Here is a 19,735-nt window from a genome sequence, read left to right as displayed (position 1 = left end):
AAGAAAAAAAGAAAGAAAGAAAAAAAGAAAGAAAGAAAAAGAAAAAGAAAGAAAGAAAGAAAGAAAGAAAGAAAGAAAGAAAGAAAGAAAGAAAGAAAAAGAACAGGAGATGCAGAGCTACATGACTGGCCGCTTGAGGAACACGTAAAATTTCTTACAGCATTAAATGATATTAGCTTAAATGGGCCCCAGTGATGCACATCACCACTGAAATTTCAGCTTCATCTGTCACACAAAAACATCAAATATCAGATGTAATCCAGTTTAAGCAGAGCCATAAAAAGTAGCCACTATTGATTTTTGACTGACTTCAAAAAGTCTTGGTGAGATCCTGCTCACGTGACTGATCTGAAAAGGTCCTGTCACAAGGACCAATCAGAATTTCTCACAAAGGGCCCAGTTTTAAACCACATTTCCCAGTAATGTTGGGAAATCAAATTGCCAAAGGTACCACATTTCTGCTTCACACCCAGTTTGAAACTTTAAATGACACTTGCAAGTACAGTTCCCCTATGTTAGGCATAACAGAAAAAGAAAATCTTGTGTTCATCTGGAAAAATACTGCACTTATTTACCAACAGGCCAGAGAAGGAATAAATTTAGCCACTGGTTAGTGTTACTCACTGACATCATCAAAGTCTTTTGTTCATCATATGCAGTGTGTCAGACGTCGTACACTGAAATGCTTGTAGTGAGGCTCAGTGCAGATTTGCCGCAGAAGCGGTGAAAGAAAAAATAGTAAAAAAAATACAAATCTAATAGAAAATGTAAAGAATTATATATGTGGTATGCAGTAACGCAGTTTATAGCACAAGGTGTATGCATAAGGCATAAAAATATATCAAAGTTCAAAATGCACTGATGTGCTTTACAGCAAGAGTGTTTACAGAGTAACAGTATACAAATGTGCAGTTGAGAAAAGTATGTTCAGCTGCATTTGTAAAGTGCCTTATTGGCTGAAGCTGTGCAGTTGACCGGAAGATGGGCACCTAGATATTGGTATATGGGTACATGTACGTGAAGTAGGTGACAATAACTGTGTTGACAAGACAAGGTTAAAGACTGTTCAGTAAGCTGATGTTCTGTGGATAGAACCTGTTCCTTAGCCATAGAACCTGTTTGTCCATGACTGGATACTCCGAAGCCATGGAACAGATGGCAGCCTAGTAAACAGTTTGTGTCCTGCGTGAGTGAGGTCCGATATGAACTTTTGAGCTTTCCTTAGGCACCATATGCAGTAGACATCCTGGGCTGGACGTTTGTTTCTGGTGATCAGCTCTGCTGTTCTCGACAATCTCTGGAGAGCTTTGCAGCTGACGATGGCGCAGCTGCCGCACCAGGCTGCGATGCAACCGGACAGAACACTCTGTGTGGGAATGTTGGAGGGCAGGCCAAATTTCTTCAGCTTCTGATGGAAGTAGAGGATGACTGGATATGCTGACTGGAGGTCACCAATGATACGAACATTGAGGATCTTGAAGCTGCTGACTCTTTCCACGGTGGGCCCATCTATTGGAAGAGGGGCATGTTCTCCCTCTTCCTGTGGCTTCCAAAAGTCCACAATCATCTCTTTGTTTAACTGGCATCACGAGGGAGATTGTTGTTGCTGCTCCTCTCTGATAGTGAGTTGATCACCTCTGGATAAGCCACCTCCACCAGCAATGAGCCCTGCCATGGTGGCATTAGCAGGAGACTTGAAGGTTGCGTTGGAGCTGCGTTTTGCAAACGCAGTCGTGTGCATAAGGGGTACGGAGAGGACTATGCACATGCCTGTGTGCAGGGTCTGCATGCACACAATCCAGTTACACAGATGGCAGTTTAAGCCTATATTTTTGCATTTCCAGATGAGCTTGGTGGGAATGATGTTGAATGCTGAACTATAATCACCGAACAGTGATTTTCAGATGTGAAAGAGCAGTGTGTCATTTGTTGATCTGTTTGAGCGGTCAACAAACTGGAGGGTCCAAGGTGGCCGGTAGTGATGAATATATGAGGGTTTTGACCAACTCCACTAGGTATTTCAAAGGCTGAAGTCAGTGCAATGGAATGGTAGTCATTTAAGCCAGTCATTTGTGGCTTGCATTGAAATAATTGAGGTCTTTTTGAAACACCTGTGCATTTTTTCGAGAGATTTGGGGAAAGGTTGAAGAAATGCCAGTAAATACCTCTGCTAACTGGACAGCACAGACTCGACGTAGTCAACCATGGATACCACTGGGACCAGGAGCTTTAGTTGTGTCTACTGGGTTGACGCGTCATGTTGTCTTGGTCCAGAGGTAGTTTCATAGCAGGGTAGATATTGTTTGCCTCAAATTCAAGCATAATAATTGTTGAGCTCATCTGGTAACTTGGCAGTCACTGCTGTGTAACTATCTTTGTAGTCTGTAATATAGCGTGTAGGCACTCGAAAATGGAGCATGACAGTTAAAACTCCACCTTGTCCATGTCGTCTCTCTTGGTGAGACTGATGTCCCTCTGTAGGTCAAACTTGGACTTCCTCTAAGCCACCAGGTTCCTACAGTTGTATACCACAGTATGTGCCTTTAGTTAGGTATGCACATTGCTGTTCATACAAAGAAAAAGACTGTGTTGCTTTCGGGGATGACAATCAACATGCTTACTAATGTAGCCTCTGACAGAGCCAGTGTATTAATTCATATCGGCTCCAGCTGCCCCTCGGAACATATGCCAGTTTGTAGTTTTCAGAGCACTCTTAGGGAGTTTGGTAATAGCATCCATGCACCATTTGTTGACTGCTTATACAACTGGTTTATTGGCTTAATGGTCCAGGGTTGCCTCCTGTGGGGAGATGAATATGCTACTATAATTTAGTAGAACTTTGCTCATGTTTGCTCCATTAAAATCCCCAACCATAATAAAAACAGCATCTGGAGTTTTTATATTTTGTTGATTCTCACATACAGGTCACGTAGCACATCCTCTTCAGGCAGACAAAGTGCAATATAAACAACTGTAAGAATGATGGAGCTGAATTCTGAGGTAGATCGAAGGGACACGCCTTGATTGAAGGGAGTTCTAGCTCCAGAGGGCAGTGGCTTGCTAAAATTATAACATCCGTGCCCCTGCATATATAGATCATAAAATAACCTCCACCTCTTCACTTTCTGGAGTCCATCATTCTGTCCTGTTGGTAGTTGGAAAAGCCCACCGGTGTTGCTCAGCAGTTCCAGTGAAAGCCAGCACAGCGCGGTTCACCATGTCACCCTGAGCCCGTCATACAACAGAAGCGGTGCAGCGAGAGGCACACTGTCCCCTGCTTCATCTCATCCTTCTCTGTGGAAGTGCTGGTGAACAGAGCGGCGATCTAACAAACGTGCGTGCCCCTGTCCGACGGCGTTTTAAAGTTCGTACTGGAAGATGCTCCAGTGTCCGGAAGCTTAGAGAAACAGAAAGTGAATGAGCAAGTGGGAGGAAAAGAAGCATCCTCTACACTTCACTGCACTTCACTTCACTTCACTTCACTTTAATTGTTGATGGCTCTAGACAAGAGCAATGTCTCTGCCAGTAAACCTCTTAAGAGAAGCATCTGGATTGCTTTGGGGTGAAGTCACAAGCCGTGAAGTCAGCAAGACCAAGAGGTATGGCTTAAAACCACTGAAGCCGTCCATACAGGTATTATTACCTTGCCTAGGAGGGCAAGCTTGTCCCTGTGGAAAAAAAAAAAAAAAAAATACCACAGGCACTTCTGTGGAACTCCTATAAGAATGTTATAATATGGGCAATTAGCCCACTAAGTTTACTATAGAATAATACACAAGTAGCTAGCTACTACAGCTAACCAGATTACTGTAAAATGTTACTACAGGAACATTATAGAAGAGAAAAACAGGTTTGTTTAGAATTACGCAGCACTAGATAAATCAAAGTACTATTTTTTGTAAGGGAGATTTGGCAACAGCTAGCTTTGTTTTTAAAGTTGAATTACTTATGCCAATAAGTAGATGGATATTCCACTATTTTTCCATTACTGTATCTTGTTCTCTCGTATTTATGTTGGATGCTGGCTCATTCATATACAAATGAATAGCAGCAGTAATGGGTGAGAATGGGTCCAGTACATCATTGCTGTCATGGTCAGCCATTTGCTGCAACCTGATCGTTACTTAGCTGGTAGCTAACTAACCCTAATGTAGCATTTTTCCATAAATAGCCCACCCAATTCAGTTAACTCTGAACCCAAAGAGAGTGCCGAGGAAGCAGGCGGGGCTAAAAGGCTGTTGATATTGCACTTGAACAACTCTCTTCAGCATGAACCTCCTGCTGTGATTTATTTGTTTGGTTTTTATGCTGTGTGCCACCCGCGCCAGGTGTCTCTCCTTACACTAGGGGGCGACAGGGCATTGCTCTCTTGTAGGAACTCTTCCAGGGTGACCATCTCGCTGCCTGGCGAGGAGCCGCGGTGGCGGGCGGAGCGTGGGGCAGAGCGTGGAATGGGTGGGGCATCACAGGGGAGGGTGGAGCTACGGGGGAGCAGGGAGGACTGGCTGAGGCGGCACCCGTCGGGACCCATCCCGGCGGCGTCGTCACTGGATAGACTGGCAGAGCGCCGCTGCAGGCGCTCCAGGGAATCTAAAGGACAGGGCAAACAAAGAAATGGAAACATTTCTGTGAAATTCCTACGGCAGAACGGCATGAGCCTACTGATTCCCTCATAATGAAAAATGCCCAAGTAGGCATCTTACGTGTCCACAAAAAATTTGTACATTTTAGCAAATCATGCTCATGTTTCTACAGAAGATATTTCTTCTGGAAAACAGATTTTGTATAGGACGGGTAGAGAACAGGGACCAGGGGGAAGACTCGCACACCTTTGGAGTTGACGGGCGAGCTGCTGCTGCTGGTGTTGCGGCTGTAGTCGGCAGTACTGGGCCTGGAGCCTGAGGCAGAGGCACACGGGGGCGAGGCTTACACGCGTTTGTCTATACAGCTCTGACAGAGCCAGAGACGTGAGGCACCACACCGAGCTGTATTGATCTGGCTGGATATACCTGCGTTTCCATGGCCACTGGAGCCAAAGCCAGCATCCAGGGAGTGCAGACGCTGGTCTTCCTCCGAGATTAATCCTGCCGAGCACAGGGAAGTGACAACATTCAAGTGCGTGCGCGCGTGTGCGGGGGGGTGATTTTTTTTAATGAAATGTCACCACTGTGAGAAATGAAGCATGAGGAAAAAAAGACAAATGAAGAAGTAATTAATTTATCAGACTGAATAATGCTAAAGCCACAGGAAATAAGGCATATTGCGGATCGCTACAGCTGTCATAGCTCAGGTGCAGGAATACACTCCATCAGCCCCAATCAGGACTTCCTCACAGCTCTCATCTGGATCATGGTACCGTGCCCAGCCCATGCTCAAATCATACTGTGCACAAACAATACTCCATTCAGAATGTATCCAGTCTCTGCTGGTGTTTTCAGCTGGCCTATAATTGGTGAAATGGATAAGACCAGGGATTTGAGGTGCGGGCAAGAAACGTTTCTGTTTAGAGTTACCTTTAGGCCTGCGGCCTGGCCGGGAGCCCGTTGCACTGTGGGAACTGTGGTTCAGTGGGGTTGAGCAGGATGCCCCCGGCTCCGTGCCCCTCCGCCTCACCGTCAGCTCCTCATAGCCATTCATACTCTCGCTGCTGCCCCCCGCAGGACGGTACCCCTCTCGGCCTCTGGAGCTGCCGCAGTCGCTTGGCCCTGCGGAGGAAGGGGACAGAGTTAAGGGGCCGCGTGGGAGGACGAAGGCGGGCAACGCAAGCGTGCAGCCAGAAGAAGCGTAGCAGCCAAGCTCCCGCAGACGTGCTGGGCAGCTGCGTAGGAGAGCACGTTTGGGCAAATGCGTGTGTGCGTGTGTTTTAACACTGTACACTCACCATACAGGATTCTGACAGCACCTGCAAGACCACATAGCGAGACATTTTTTGACGGTTTCTCGCAGGCTTCAGGCTAACGCGAAAAAAGCAGGCAGGAACAAGATTAGGCAGCAGTGTGCGTCTGCTCGTTTCTGGTGCGGCACTGGACATCTTGCACTCTCTCAGCTCGTAATAAACTGCACTTGTCATGATTTACTACCTTTATTAGTGGATTATTTCTGTGCAGCTACAGCACCAATGTGTTACAAGTCAGCATAGGCAAGAACAGAAAACAACCCCATTTTCTAAAGATCAATACCCCAAGGACATAACAGGTAGCATAAAGAGGTAGACAATTCTGTGCACTACTAATTCTTTCTCTATGGCAGGGAAAGAGATGGAAAGCGCATCTATGGAGAATGAAAGCAGCAAGCATAAGCGGCGTTGGTCACCCATGTGTCTTACAGAAAATGGAAGACAACCTGGATTTCATCCCCACAATGGGGTCGGAAGCATCCATTTTTGGTGCCTTTTTTTGTTGTTTGGTCATTCTGTATAAAGCGGTCATGTCTAACACAAGAGCCAAGTTTGGCTCGTTTGCTTAAGAGCACTCCACTCATTCCCTGCCTTCCTGTTAAAGTTCACTTCTGACATAACGGCTGCAAAGTCCTTATTCTACAATGAAAAACGAATAATCTATGTCTGATCCATTCACGCTACATGCCACTTTCTCTCCTCTCACCCCTCTCTCTCCCTCCCTTCTAAACCCGGAGTAGTTTGTCATTTTCTTCAAGGGGAAAGTTAACAAGTTCTAGCGGGGTCTTGCCCCATCTTCCAAACCTATCCTCCTTTCTCCAATTCTCTTATAACATCCTCTTCTCTTCCATTCTGCAGACGCTACTGGTCTGTAACCACCTGTCCAGCGGACCTCATCCCTTCCGGCCTCGCTAAGGCCACCAGCTACCAACTGGCATCACTTCTTTCTGTTCTAAAACGCTGGAGCAACATTTATAATGAATCATTACACTTTCTCAGCCAGAACGGACTCCACAATCCCAACCAGTCATACTTCAAACCCGCATGCTGTACAGAATCTGCCCTCGTCACAGTTGCGGAAAAACTTCATGTTGCCAGATCAGTCATCACCCCTCATCCTGTGTGACCTTTCTGGTATCTTTGATAATGGTTAATCATGATATTCTTTTTTTCCATCCTGTGCATTTTGGTAATCACTGACTCAACATGGTACCTAGAGGGCCATTCATATCACGTGGCATGGAGATGATCTCATCTGTGTCTCACATGCTCGCCACCGGTCTCCCTCACGGATCGGATCCTACTCTTTTTCGCATTAGACTCACTTTCTAGGAGAGGTGATGTCCTCACAAGGCTTCTCCTACCACTTCTACACTGATACCAATCAACTAATGTTCTCCTTCGCTTCCTCAGATACTAATATTTCAACTGGAATCTCATTATGGCTCCATCATCTGACACTGAACCGCAAAGAGCCAGAGTTATCACATATTCCCAGTGATTCCTCCCTGGACCCACATCTGGTCATCTCCTGGATATCCACCCATCATTTTCTGCCCATGTTACAAAGGTGACCCAGACATTTTACACATAAGGTCAGCCGGACTCTGCTATCTCTTTCCAGAGATGCCACCGGGCCGCTTGTCCGGTCCGCCTCCTCGTCTCCAGACCGGACTACGGCAGCTCACTCTCGGAGGCCCCCCTGCACACGCCATGAGACCCCTGTAGCTGAGCCAGAACGTGGCTCAGTGAACGTTCCCAAGCTCACACGCGCCACTCGGCGGCTGCGTTCCCTCCCTGTAGGTACCTGCATCTAGAGCCCGCCTGGAACCGCCTCTTCTCAAGGCTGCACCTGCATTTTCATGACCGTGTATACACAAATAAAGATGCGATTTCTATTACACAGCAGTTCACTGTCTACTGAAGATTCTAACGTGCACTAAGCCCACGTGTCTCATTTGTACATAAGGATTATAATCACTAAGCTGGCAGTAATCCTTTCAAGTTGAACCAAAACTCTAGTCAACGACAGTCTGTGAACAGACAGCACTGTAAACACCAGAGCTTCCTTCAGCCTGCTCTGGTATTTCTGTGGCTTGCTAGATCTGCCACTACAGCACATGTAGGTAAAACAAGCCCCTCGCTGTGTGACGCATACACACAGTGATACCTCTTGCCACCGGCGCTGCTGCGTGTTGAAGTAGACAGCGCTGGGGCACGTCAGACACAAATCGATACGACTTCCTGGACTACCTACATTTGTAATTTCACCACACTGCATATCCAATGAGCTGCTGCACTGGCTGACTGCAGAACACCCTGCCTGGCTAATATCCATTAAGATGGAATATTACTCAAGAAAATGATCATATTTTTTAAGTAACTAGCTTGGAAGCTTGAGCGCGCGCACACACACAGTGCAGGTTGCTTGGCAATAGCACATGCTGAGGGTGAAGTGTATAGTGCACACATACACCCACACCGTGCACCCTCATTTCTCAGCCAATATGTCCATAAGAACAGCTTTCCTCTGATTAACTTACACCCCCCCACTCAGTTAGATTTATACTGACTGGTCTCGTTCACACTGGGGCCGCAGACCTTCGTCAACGCCGTCATATGGGATCCAATTCGTCTTCATCATGCTTGTCTAGCACCGATGCACATAAGCTCTCTCTCCCACATAAGCACAGGCACGCGTGCACACACACACACAAACAAACAATGGAGCAAAGCCAGACGCATTTAGGGCTTCTAGGCACCAAACTGCTACTTACAGTTCTACTCAGAGACAGCTGGCCTTGGATCAGTGGTCCCACTCATGAAGAGTTCAGCCTGTGTGTGTGTGTCTGTGGGGGGTGTGTGCGTGAGCATGTGTGTGCATGCGTGCGTGTCCTAGTGTGTGGACTGACCTCACCTAAGCAGTGTACTGGAAATGTATTATTATAGTGGTGACATCAAAAGTGTGTTGGTGGTGTTCTTTAGGATTCATGCATTACTGCATATGCTCGTGAAAGATCAATAGTAGATGTGAAACAAAAACATAGAAGGTGCAGTGGCAAAAACAATAAATAAAAAAATAGAGGATTTTTATAGGGGTGGAGGGCAGAAATTGTAAATAGGAGATTATTTCAAATTATTATTATGCTATTGTTGCAAATGATGATGATTATGACGAAGAACGCTGGTGATGGAGGGTTTAGAACTGGCCGAGGAGCGAGAGCGACTCGCACGGGGAGGTGGGCACGATCGCGTCGACCGAGGCCCAGAAGCGCAGGCGCTTGGTCAGGGAAGCTCGTCGTGGTGTGGAGGGCGGCGTCTGCGGCAGCCGGATCTTCTCCTGGCTCTTGCTCCGCAAGAAGCGGAAGCGCTTAGACGCCGGGGGGGCTGGATGGATATGTGTGTGTGTGTGTGTGTGTGTGTGTGTGTGTGTGTGTGGATGGTTAATGTACACCCAGCAACACACAGCAGCAGGGAAAGAAGAAACAGGTCAGTGTGTTAAACATAGTTATGAACCCCAGCAGGCGCTGAGGAAAAGAAATGAGAGAACAAGGGATGTGATGGAGATGAAAGAATCTACAGGATCAGCAGGTAACAGAGGATCAAAGGAAGCGGCTGAGCTGCAGGGACGTGGCCTAGACCCAACACGCCCCCTTGTGGAATAAAACGGTTGTCACATTACCAAGCATTTCCATTTGAATAAAAAACACGGGCGCTCATCTGTCAGACACTACATCCAAGCGCGGGAACGTATTTGTAGTTGAAACATGGTCTGGGTTGCCCGTTTGATCAATGTGTACGTCACAATGTGTACTCCGCCGGCTGCCGGCCTGCGTTTTTCCGTCAGCCGGGTAGGGTCGCGCTCACCTCTGCCGTCGAGTTGCTGGCTGAAGATGTGGTTCTCCTCGGCGGGGAGGTTTCCCGGCCGGTCCAGGCTCAGGTGGCCCTGGCGGGGGGGCAGCGGGGGTGGGTGGAGGGGTGGGCTGCCGTCGAGGCAGTGCGGGGAGACGGGGATGTCGGGCAGGGGGATGTCCGGGGCGCTGCGGAGCCGCTCGCGGGAGCCGTCCGGACGCTCCCGGAGCGCCTCCTTCTTGGGCTTGATCAGCTTGGCTATAGCTTTGGCTCCCACCCAGTGGCTCCTCCTGCCAGAGGTTATAAAGGCACTCCTTGCTGATGGGGCCAATTCGCGAGCCAGCACAGCGTTTTTAAACCGAAGGCCTGATGTGAACGGGACCAACTCACTTTTTAGGAGAAGGTTCGTAGAACTTGTACTGGTCCATGATCTTCTCCTCCAGCTTCTCCTTCTGCCGACGCAACGAGTTCAGCTTATCGCTGGAACACGGAGGAAGAGGTGGGCTTGAGACATGGACACACAGACACACACAGACTCACAGACACACAGACTCACATGTACTGCTTCTGCTCCTCATGGTAGAGCTCCTTGCTCTCCATGGTCCTCTCTAGTAGAGTCTGGTTCTGCTGACTCAACATCTGGATCTGGCTCAGGAGGTGGTGGTTCTCCTCCTCCAGGTTCCCCTTCAGCCGTGTCAAGAGCTGCGCACACACACACACACACACACACACACACACACACACACACACACAGCTTTCAAGCATCTGCCACTTTTGTTCCAAAGTCTTGACAGTGCATCCGGCCAGTGTGAAAGTTAGGAGCCCAGCAACCAGTAACCAACAGCAGTACAGGTGGTACAGCCCGACTGGACTGGTGGTAGGTAGACGGGACTCAGCCCACTCTTGCTGGCTGTGCCCACTCCCCCCCACCTCGCAGTGGTTGTCCAGTTTGGTCATGGAGATGTCCAGGCCCTGGTGCTGCTCCTTCAGCTGGTCGTAGCGGGCCTGCCAGCGGTTCAGCTCCAGCTGCGACTCGTTCAACGATGTCTTCAGCTCCTTGGACTGCAGCTGCAGACCGTCATACTCCCGCCGCAGCTGCGTGTGCGTCTGCACCAGCCTGCGGCCGCACACACACACAGAGAGACACCACCTCAGACCAGAGAATGATCAGCGTGCAGACTTAAAAAGAGCAAAGCAAACCCTCTCAACAACAACAACAACCACCACCTACTAATTATGCACAAAGCCTGTAGGTTCACCTGCTTTCATGTACTTGCTCATGAAAGCCATCTGAAGGATGGCTAACGTGGATCAGCGACTGCTGCTGTCTGTCTGCATACATGCTGCAGTAATGTACTGTCACCAGCAGGGGGCAGCATTAGCAGCATGATAAACAGCTAGCACACGGTCTGGGCTTGCTGTTTGGCCTTGAGGAATAAGGATGTGTGTTTGGAGCCAGGCGTGGGGCTGACCTGTCCATCTCCTCTCTCAGGCTACGGTTCTCGCCCAGGACCATGGCGTTCTTCTGGAGCTCCTCCCCCAAGCTGTCCCTTTCTCTCTGCAGAGACACTTCCAGCTCCTCCATAGCATCCTTCTGCTTCAACAGCAGCGTGTACCTGCAAGCGTGAAGACACATTTACGGCATTTAGCTGATGCTTTTATCCAAAGCGACTTACAATTATGACTAAGTACCATTTGAGCAATTGAGGGTTAAGGGTCTTGCTCAGGGGCAACTTGGCAGTGCTGGGGTTGAACCAGCAACTTTCCAATTACCAGTCAATTGCCTTAATCACTGAGGTACCACTGCACGCACACACTTAATGAATAATGATGTAACTGGGACCATTACTAGTCATTATTGTAGAGGGGGGATTGAAAAGGTCATGAAATATCGAGGACACGACTTGTGGTGGCCAGAACGCAGGACACTAACCAATTAGGCCTTGAAGCCTCATGGCTGGCTGGTATTTCAGCAGACTGGGCCCCTGACAGGCACTCCAGGCCTCTAGGGACCCACTTATGCATTATTCGTGAGAGGAAGAGAAAAAAAAAAAAGTCAGGCACACGGTCATGCCAGTTCCTTGTGTGAATCAACTAAAGCGTGTGTTTCATGTCACGTCCATAATACGAGCACCATGGAAAAATTGCACGTACTGATTAATGTGGAACGTGGCTCTGAGTAAGGACAAACGAGCCCATATTCTCATTCCCAACAGACATTACCACAGCACTACAACATTACCACGGGTCTGGATGGATTGTAGAGGGCGGCAACCACACCTGGCCTTGAACCTACGACCTTTACCACCTGGGTAAGCGTATGCTCCATCAGCAGACCAACAAGCCAGCTCTACGGCACGACAGCGCATCGCAGTACCCTCTACTTCATATAGCCTTGTTATAACTATCCCACTACTGACACTGTTTGTAGTGAAGACAGAGGCCAGCCTTCGCTCAGGGTCTTCCACGCCCCAGCCAACATACTCTGGCATGGCAGGAACAACACACACGTCACAGTTTCCATTGCATACAGACAGACAGTAACCCAGGACATCAGAGAGGCAGACAGACAGGTAATCAGAGAGACTTACATCTGTGTGAAACACGCTGAGCAATGCTGATTTCAGCAACACCGGTCTTTAGTTCAGCTGAACGTTCCACCGACTGAATCCTGGATAACCTGGATAACAGCATGACTCGACTGTTGTGGACTGTGTCAAATCCTTATCCTTCGCTGGGTCAGCATACCACTGAGCTCTGGGTGACAGTGGCATATGACTGTGCGCAGACGAGATGCTGCTCAACCTTCTAACGTAACAGTGCGTACACAGTCAGGGAGAGAGAGACGCCATACATCGCCCGAGCAGCAATGGCATTCAGCTCATCTAACAGAGTGGATCATGAAACACGACTTTTCCTGCGGCCTCCTCTGCTCAAGCACAGCACCAGTTATTATTAGACCCTTCCAAAGCATCAACGCAGGCAGGAAAATGCGTCACGCGAAGCCCAGCTCCGCTCCGAAACAGAGCCGCTGACGAAACGTTCGGAGATGGCAACCCAAACCCGCCATGGCAATAAAGTGGCTGTGGTGTGTGCAGTGGTGGGTAAGGCTGAGGATGGATGTGGGGTAGGGGCATGGGGAAGCACGCACTTGCTCTGGAGGCCGCGGTATTCCTGCTCGAGGGTCCGCTGGCTGGCCTTCAGCGTGGCATGCTGGGTAATCAGCTGCTCGTACTCAGCTGCCTGCCTCTCGTGCACGGCCAGCAGGTGCTCGTGGTCTTGGGCGGCAGCGTCGCGGGTCGAACGGGCCTCCACCCGCTCTCGCCGCAGAGACTCTGCCTCTGCCTCCATTGCCTGCAGCTGAGCCTGCAGCGCTCCATACTGGGTGGCCAGCGACAAGCTCTGGGAGCTCAGCGTGGAGTTCTCCACCTGCACGCACAAACACATGGAGAAAGCCAACCATTACTCCAGGGTGAAAGGTCGAGGGTGAACAGCGGCACAAAGGCTGCCCTCTGATGCCGCCGCTTCATCGCGACTGTCCGTTCAGCGACCCTGAAGGTCGGGAAGGCAGCTCGCCATCTCCTACAGCGACCATTCACCGCCTAACACCAACTCTTACGCCATTCCTGGGCAGAGGATGCCGCAGGGAGGCCCGGAGCCCGGAGCTGCAGTACCTGGAGCTTGGCCGTCTCTTTGTGCAAGGCGCTGTTGTGCTCCTGCAGTGCGGAGACCTGCTTCTGCAGGGACAGCGTCTGAGCGTTTAGCTGCGCGTTCTGGGAGTCGAGCTGCTTCAGCTGCGCCTTTAGGAGGTGCTTCTCCGTTTCGAGGGCCGCGTTCTAAAATCCCGGGACAAAACGCACACGTTGCTGCACCGGGAGCAGAACCGAACGTTCATCGCCGGGATGGCGAGAGCGAGGGAGAGAGGAAGAGGGAGAGAGAGAGAAAGCATCTGCACTTGTGGGGAAGTTGACTCACGCTCTTCTCCACCGTGATCAGGTGGTCTTTATGCTTAAGGAGCTCAGCCGTGGCCTCCCTTTGCTCCAGCTCCCATTTCTCACGGCCCAGGTCCTGCCGCACAGCCTTCTGGGACATTTCGGAGTGGGCGGCCTCCTCCTCCTGCCTCTGCCTGAGCGCCTCCAGGGTCTTCTTCACCTGCGGAGGAGCAGGAGCAGGCATGAGAGCACGCATGTGCGTACAAATGAACGCATGAATGAAAGGTGTGTGTGTGTGTGTGTGTGCGCGCGCTCTCACAGCGGCAAGCTCTGTGCGGAGCTGCTGGTTCAGGCTGCTGCTCTCCTCCAGACGTGACTCCAGGCCTTGGACCTTTTCCTCCTTCAGCTCGAGAGTCTTCTTCAGCGTAGACTCGATTTTGGTCTCCAGGATCTTATATTTGCTGAGGAGTCATACAGGACAGGGACTTTTTTTCTTTCCACATTTTGAGACAGCAACAGAAAACATGCGAAGCAACGGGGAATCTAGGAGAAGCTGCTGTTTGCATTGGGCTCAGAGCGGGGTCAAAGTGAGAGGACCCCGTTCAGCTTGGCCATGTCGTCTCTGAAGGTTCAGAGCTTGGACTACGAAAGCAGAGGCCAGAATTTTCTTATTTTCTTATAATCCTCTTACAGTTCAGTTTTCCCCTCATGTTTATAGGTTACAATTCAAAGTCTGCCCTAGGCAGAATTACTCAAATATAACAAATCCATGCAATAACAACCCGAACGTGTGCATGTTCACATACAGCGCGCACGCAAGCGTGCACACCGTTCACAGAGAGACAGCAGAGTGACGGTGGACCGTGGCTGGTGTTGGGTTTTAACATTAAGTGATAAGTGGCTGCTTGCACGTCCTTGCGATCTAATGGCTGTTGTGGAATGCCACTGTTCCCGTCCAGACTTGTTAATCCTCTCTGATCGCACTTTCCAACAATACAGTTAACACTGCAAGACCTAGTCTTACACTCCTGACTTTATATTGAAAGAATGTGTGTGTGTGTGTGTGTGTGTGTGTGAGAGAGAGAGAGAGAGAGAGAGAGAGAGAGAGAGAGAGAGAGAGAGAGAGAGAGAGAGAGAGAGAGAGAGAGAGAGAGAGAGAGAGAGAGAGAGAGAGAGAGAGAGAGAGAGAGAGAGAGAGAGAGAGAGAGAGAGAGAGAGAAGAGCATAAATAAACCTAAACATCCCCCAAAAAAACTGCTCTTCAGAGAACATTCCAGAAATTATTAATCAAAGAGCAGAGTGTGTTAGCCTGGCCTAATTACAAACTACACTGAATGGCCTGTGGTGTCGGGCCTTGGGCTTCACTGTGCGTACCGCACAAAGCCGCTTCTCCAGCCAGAGTAAAGGCTCTGGTCACTATGAGCCGTGTCACCGCATCTGCTAAGAAACGAGAATGAAGAGGTGGAAAGCATGAGCACGCATGGTCAAGGCAGAGTGAGTGGAGACTGGCGAGAAACCTGCCAATGCCCCAAACCCGTCGAGGAAACAGGAAGGAAACATGAAACAAACAGGAAAGGTTATATTTTTATATATATATATATATATATATATATATATATATATATATATATATATATATATATATATATATATATATATATTTACATATATTTACATATATATATATATATATATAAATATATATATATATATATATATATATAAATATATATATATATATATATATATATATATATATATTTACATATATATATATATATATATAAATATATATATATATATAAATATATATATATATATATAAATATATATATATATATAAATATATATATATATATATATATATATATATATATATATATATATATATATATATAAAAATATAAAAAATACACACACACACACCCACCCACACCCACCCACCCACCACCACCAACAAGTTTCACGTGTGAAGCGCGTCCCGCGTGGGGTAGTATGGTGGAGCCATGCGTGGCCGAGGCGCGGGTGCTGCCCCCTCACCTGTCCTCTGTGCTGTGCTCCTCCTGCAGGAGCTTTTCACGGCTCAGGCCGATCTTCTCCAGCTCGGCGCTGAGCATCTCCAGCTCATTGTGCTGCTGCTGGACACGCAGCTTCTCATTGACCAGCTCCTGAGGACAGGCCAGAGTGAGACACGGGCCGGCGCCAGCAGCAACGTTAATACAAAGCGTGCAGATTTCTCCTAAGTTTGCACGGATGCACACACAGTCTAAGAGTTGGTCTGCTAAGAAACTGCACTGATTACACAAATTCAGCAAAATGAGTCCATTATAGCCCACACACTTTACTTTAAGTAAAAAATACCACCTTCATGAGTATAAATCTACCTGTATACAAGTTTCCCTACATAAAAACAAATATGTACACACATGTAAAATAAAGATCATGTAAATTAAAGATTATGTAACTGACAGTTTAGACATACTACACCCACTTGGCCGTGATGTTTACATGATCTTAGACTAATCAGAGCACGTGTGTGTGTGTGTGCGTGCAGTACCTCTCGGAGCGTGGCCAGGGTCCTCTTGTCGATGGTGGCTTGTTTCTGCAGCTCCTTGTTCTCCTTCTCCTGCTCCTTGACACGAGTGGAGGCCTCGCGGAGGCGTGCCAGTTCCCTGCCGGTGGCGGTGCTCTCCTTCTCCATGCTGGCCACCTTCACCGAGCTCTCCTCCAGGGCCGCCTCCTTCGCCTCCATCTGCTGCCTCAGCCTGCGTGCCTCCTTCTCCAGCTGCCTCCTCTCCTTTTCGGCCTGGGCCAGTTCCTGCTCAGCACTCAGCCGGGCCCTCTCGGCCTCGTCGACGCGCTCGGCCGCCCGCCTGAGCTCCTCGGCCTCCCGCCGGAACACCTCGGCCCGGGTCTCTGCCTCACGCAGCTCGGCCCGGGCCCCCTGGGCCTCGGCGCCGCTGGCGTCCAGGCTGCTCCGCAGGTGCTCCTTCTCCCGTTCCAGAGCCGCCTGGCCGAGCTCCAGCCGTTTGGTGTGGGCGCGCAGCTCCTCGGTGGCAGCTCGCAACTCGGCGTGCTCACCCTCCAGCTCGCTGTGTTCATGCTGCAGTTGCGCCAGGCGGGCGGCAGCCGGCCGGGCCACCTCCAGGGCGCGGCGCTGCTCCAGGTTCTGCTCCTCCAGCTGCCGGCGGTCGGCCTCGAGCGTGGCCAGCCGCGCCGAGATCCCCTGCGCCGCGTCGGCCTGCTTGCGCAGCCGGCGGTTGTCCTGCTCCAGCGTGGCATTCTCGCGTGCCAGCTCCTCGGCTCGCTCTCCCGCAATGGCCAGCGCCGCCAGCTCACGCTGCAGCTGCTCGCGCCCGCGTTCCAGCCGCGCAACCTCCCGCTCCAGCTCCGCGGCGCCCTCAGCCCGCTCCCGCGCCCCATCCAGCTCCTTGGCTGCCTGACGCTTGTCAGCCTCCAGCCGCGCCAGGCGCACGCCCGTCTCCGAGATGGTCTGGTGGAGCACGCGGTTCTCCGCCTCCATGTCACGCACGCGTGCCTCGCTGTCGGCCTGTGCGCGCATGCGCAGGGAGCTGACTGTCTGGCTCAGGTGCTGCTTCTCCTGTTGCAGCTCCGAGATCTGCCACACACACACACACACATACACACACACACTCAGTAGCTGTACACAGAACTGCACTGTTACCAGTCTTTACTGCACAGCACATACATAAAACCAGCGTTCAACTCTGGACGCATCATTTCCAGGTCCTCACCTGCTTGTCTCTGTCCGCCTGCAGGCTCTCCAGTTCCTTCTCCAGCTTCTGCTTCTGCAGCTTCAGCTCCTCTCCTTGGTTCTCCAAGTCATGTGTGATCTGCTTCTCCTGGTCCATCTGGGTCTGCAGCCCCTCGACCTATAAAAAAACAACTCTCTTATCCTCATGTCATCTCCAGGGCCAAGAACCTTCAGGCGCCAGGGGGAAACGTCAGATAGGAACAGGAGGCAAACCTTCTTCTTGAGTGTCCGATTCTCCCTTTCCAGCTCCACGGCGTGGACGTGGCCCTCCTCCAGGCTGCGCGAGGCCTCCCGGAGCTCCTGGATGGTACTCTGTAGGCTCTGGTTTTCCTTCTCCAGCTTCAGCAGGCGGCTGGACGCCGTCTCGTTCAGCTCGAAAACGAACGACTTGCATGCTGTGGGGGGAGAAAGACAAGCGGCCTGGAAACGTCGCCTTCCCAATGCAGCCCCATCGTGAGCTCGTAGCATCCTGTACAGTGCTAGAGAGCCAGCAGAGATCGCCAGTGCTTTACAGCTTTCAAACACTCAAAATTTGAGAGAGAGTCTAAATGCTAAAAATGCGCTTGGCTGAGATGTTACAGGATCAAGCTGGACCGTGTACAAAAAGAGGAGGGTTAGTACGTTTGCTGGTCCTTCACACTCCTTAATTCTTATCACCAAGAAACAAGATGGTGTGAGCTCTGGAGTGTGTGTGTGTGTGTGTGTGTGTGTGTGTGTGTGTGTGTGTGTGTGTGTGTGTGTGTGGTGTCAGACTGACCCTCGTTGACCTCATTGTTCTTGGTCAGCTGTTCCAGTTCCCAACCCAGGTGAGCAGACTCGTTCATGCTCTGCTTCTGAGAGATCTCCAGAAGCATGTTCTCCTCGAGCAGCTCCTCCAGACGCTTCTTATCACTGTCCCTGTCCTGAGACACGCACACGCAAAGCGGGACACGTGAACAGGAAGTTTCCCATAGTGCCCGCCTGTCTCCGCACGTACCATCCTACTCACAATTTCCATGTCGTGCAGTTTGGAACGTAAGTGCAAGTTCTCCTTCTCTAGCTCATGCAGTTTGTCACAGCGCCCCCTAGCTGTGCTCAGCTGCTCCTCCAGCAAGGTTTTAGTCTCCAGCAGGGTCACATTGTCCTCTCTCAGCTCCTGCAGATGGGAAAGATCGCAGCATTTGGCGGAGAAGCAAATATACAAGCGATCAGACAGCCGAGTGAAAATGCCCATGCTGTGCACGCTCAAGGAGTAACGTCCGAGGCCGTCCCCGCACAGACGGCAGGGGCTCTCCAGGGCTTGGGGGGGGGGGGGGGGGGGTTTCCAGGCTGTTACCTCCACGCGAGCCTTGTAGAAGTGGACGTCGTGCAGCCTCTCTTTGAAGCGGGCGAGCTCCGTTTCCAGCCTGTCCACTCTCCCCGCACGCTCCCTCAGGGCATCCACCTCGTCGCGGTACGCTCGCACCGACCGCGCCTCCGACAGCAGCTGCAGGTTCTGCACAGCAACGGATACTCGTCTCAGGCGAGCGGCATCGTGCAGCTATGCTCAACCGCTGAGCCACACGCAACAGAACAGGCAATTCTCGAAATTTGCCAAGCTCGAACGGCAAACAAAAAGACTAACAGTGAAATATTCTGAATGATCAGTGGAAATTGAACATTTGATGTTCTGTGAACATCTTTAGTGAATCTATAGGAGTGATGCACATTAATATTTAATCTGCAGTCGCGCCGAGGTACGCGGCGGGAGACATGACAGGGACCAGCACCTCCTGCTTCTGCTTCTGCATCTCCGCGTCCAGCCGGTCCAACTCGTTCTTGGTGTCCATCAGCTGCTCCGTCTTCTCCTCTCTGTGTGCGAGAGACGATGTGCATCTGGTACACTTAAAACACATCAGCCAGCGCCTAGCGCGGTCACGGGGACGTCTACGACTTCTTCGCCGCTAGCTACTCGAAGACGCGATGCCAGGTTTGTCTTGTAAACTGTTTGCACGGATTCTTGTACTCCTACTGCTTAAGATGCACATAAGGACAAAATTAACTGGAACAAAGCGACTCAGCCTTTTACGTTGCTAGGGCGACGTACAGCAGGCTTGCTACTCACAGCTCTTGCCGGGAGCGCCGCAGCTTGCCCTTGGTGTCAGCCAGCTCCACGGCCAGGTGCTGGCGGTCATCTTTAGAGAGCTGCAAGGGTCTCTCGGGGCTAGAAAAGCCCACTGGGGCGAGGGACTGCTGGGACTGCAGGTAGTCTTTTTCCTGTGTCAGCTCCAAGACCAGCTAGCAAGGCAGAGTGTAGAACAG

At 50.4% G+C, this 19,735-nt stretch overlaps 1 protein-coding gene across 3 annotated transcripts in view; it reads right to left on the bottom strand.

The window, feature by feature from the left end:
* The window catches only part of ccdc88c (coiled-coil and HOOK domain protein 88C), a 40,199-nt gene that overhangs the window by 1,387 nt on the left and 19,077 nt on the right, over positions 1-19,735 (bottom strand). For 2 of the 3 annotated variants that reach the window (XM_035532955.2, XM_081721021.1), the window contains 22 exons: positions 19,539-19,711; positions 19,204-19,285; positions 18,771-18,929; positions 18,444-18,590; positions 18,213-18,357; positions 17,669-17,850; positions 17,436-17,573; positions 16,238-17,299; positions 15,721-15,848; positions 14,000-14,141; positions 13,724-13,900; positions 13,423-13,584; positions 12,900-13,177; positions 11,221-11,364; positions 10,679-10,865; positions 10,305-10,450; positions 10,139-10,228; positions 9,764-10,038; positions 5,514-5,705; positions 5,010-5,084; positions 4,830-4,898; positions 4,343-4,590 (listed from right to left, as the gene is read on the bottom strand). In XM_035532955.2, coding sequence (XP_035388848.1) covers positions 4,343-4,590; positions 4,830-4,898; positions 5,010-5,084; positions 5,514-5,705; positions 9,764-10,038; positions 10,139-10,228; positions 10,305-10,450; positions 10,679-10,865; positions 11,221-11,364; positions 12,900-13,177; positions 13,423-13,584; positions 13,724-13,900; positions 14,000-14,141; positions 15,721-15,848; positions 16,238-17,299; positions 17,436-17,573; positions 17,669-17,850; positions 18,213-18,357; positions 18,444-18,590; positions 18,771-18,929; positions 19,204-19,285; positions 19,539-19,711 — 4,401 coding nt within the window. Of the gene's footprint in view, positions 1-4,342; positions 4,591-4,829; positions 4,899-5,009; positions 5,085-5,513; positions 5,706-8,674; positions 9,284-9,763; positions 10,039-10,138; positions 10,229-10,304; positions 10,451-10,678; positions 10,866-11,220; positions 11,365-12,899; positions 13,178-13,422; positions 13,585-13,723; positions 13,901-13,999; positions 14,142-15,720; positions 15,849-16,237; positions 17,300-17,435; positions 17,574-17,668; positions 17,851-18,212; positions 18,358-18,443; positions 18,591-18,770; positions 18,930-19,203; positions 19,286-19,538; positions 19,712-19,735 lie in introns of those variants that run through there. The other variant, XM_035532956.2, reaches the window with a different exon arrangement.

This window comes from Electrophorus electricus, chromosome 10 (genome assembly GCF_041902795.1).
Source record: "Electrophorus electricus isolate QZ-2024a chromosome 10, ASM4190279v1, whole genome shotgun sequence".
In the NCBI taxonomy this organism is placed as follows: domain Eukaryota; kingdom Metazoa; phylum Chordata; class Actinopteri; order Gymnotiformes; family Gymnotidae; genus Electrophorus; species Electrophorus electricus.
Note: the sequence above shows the minus strand (reverse complement) of the source record. Positions and strands in the feature narration are given on the sequence as shown.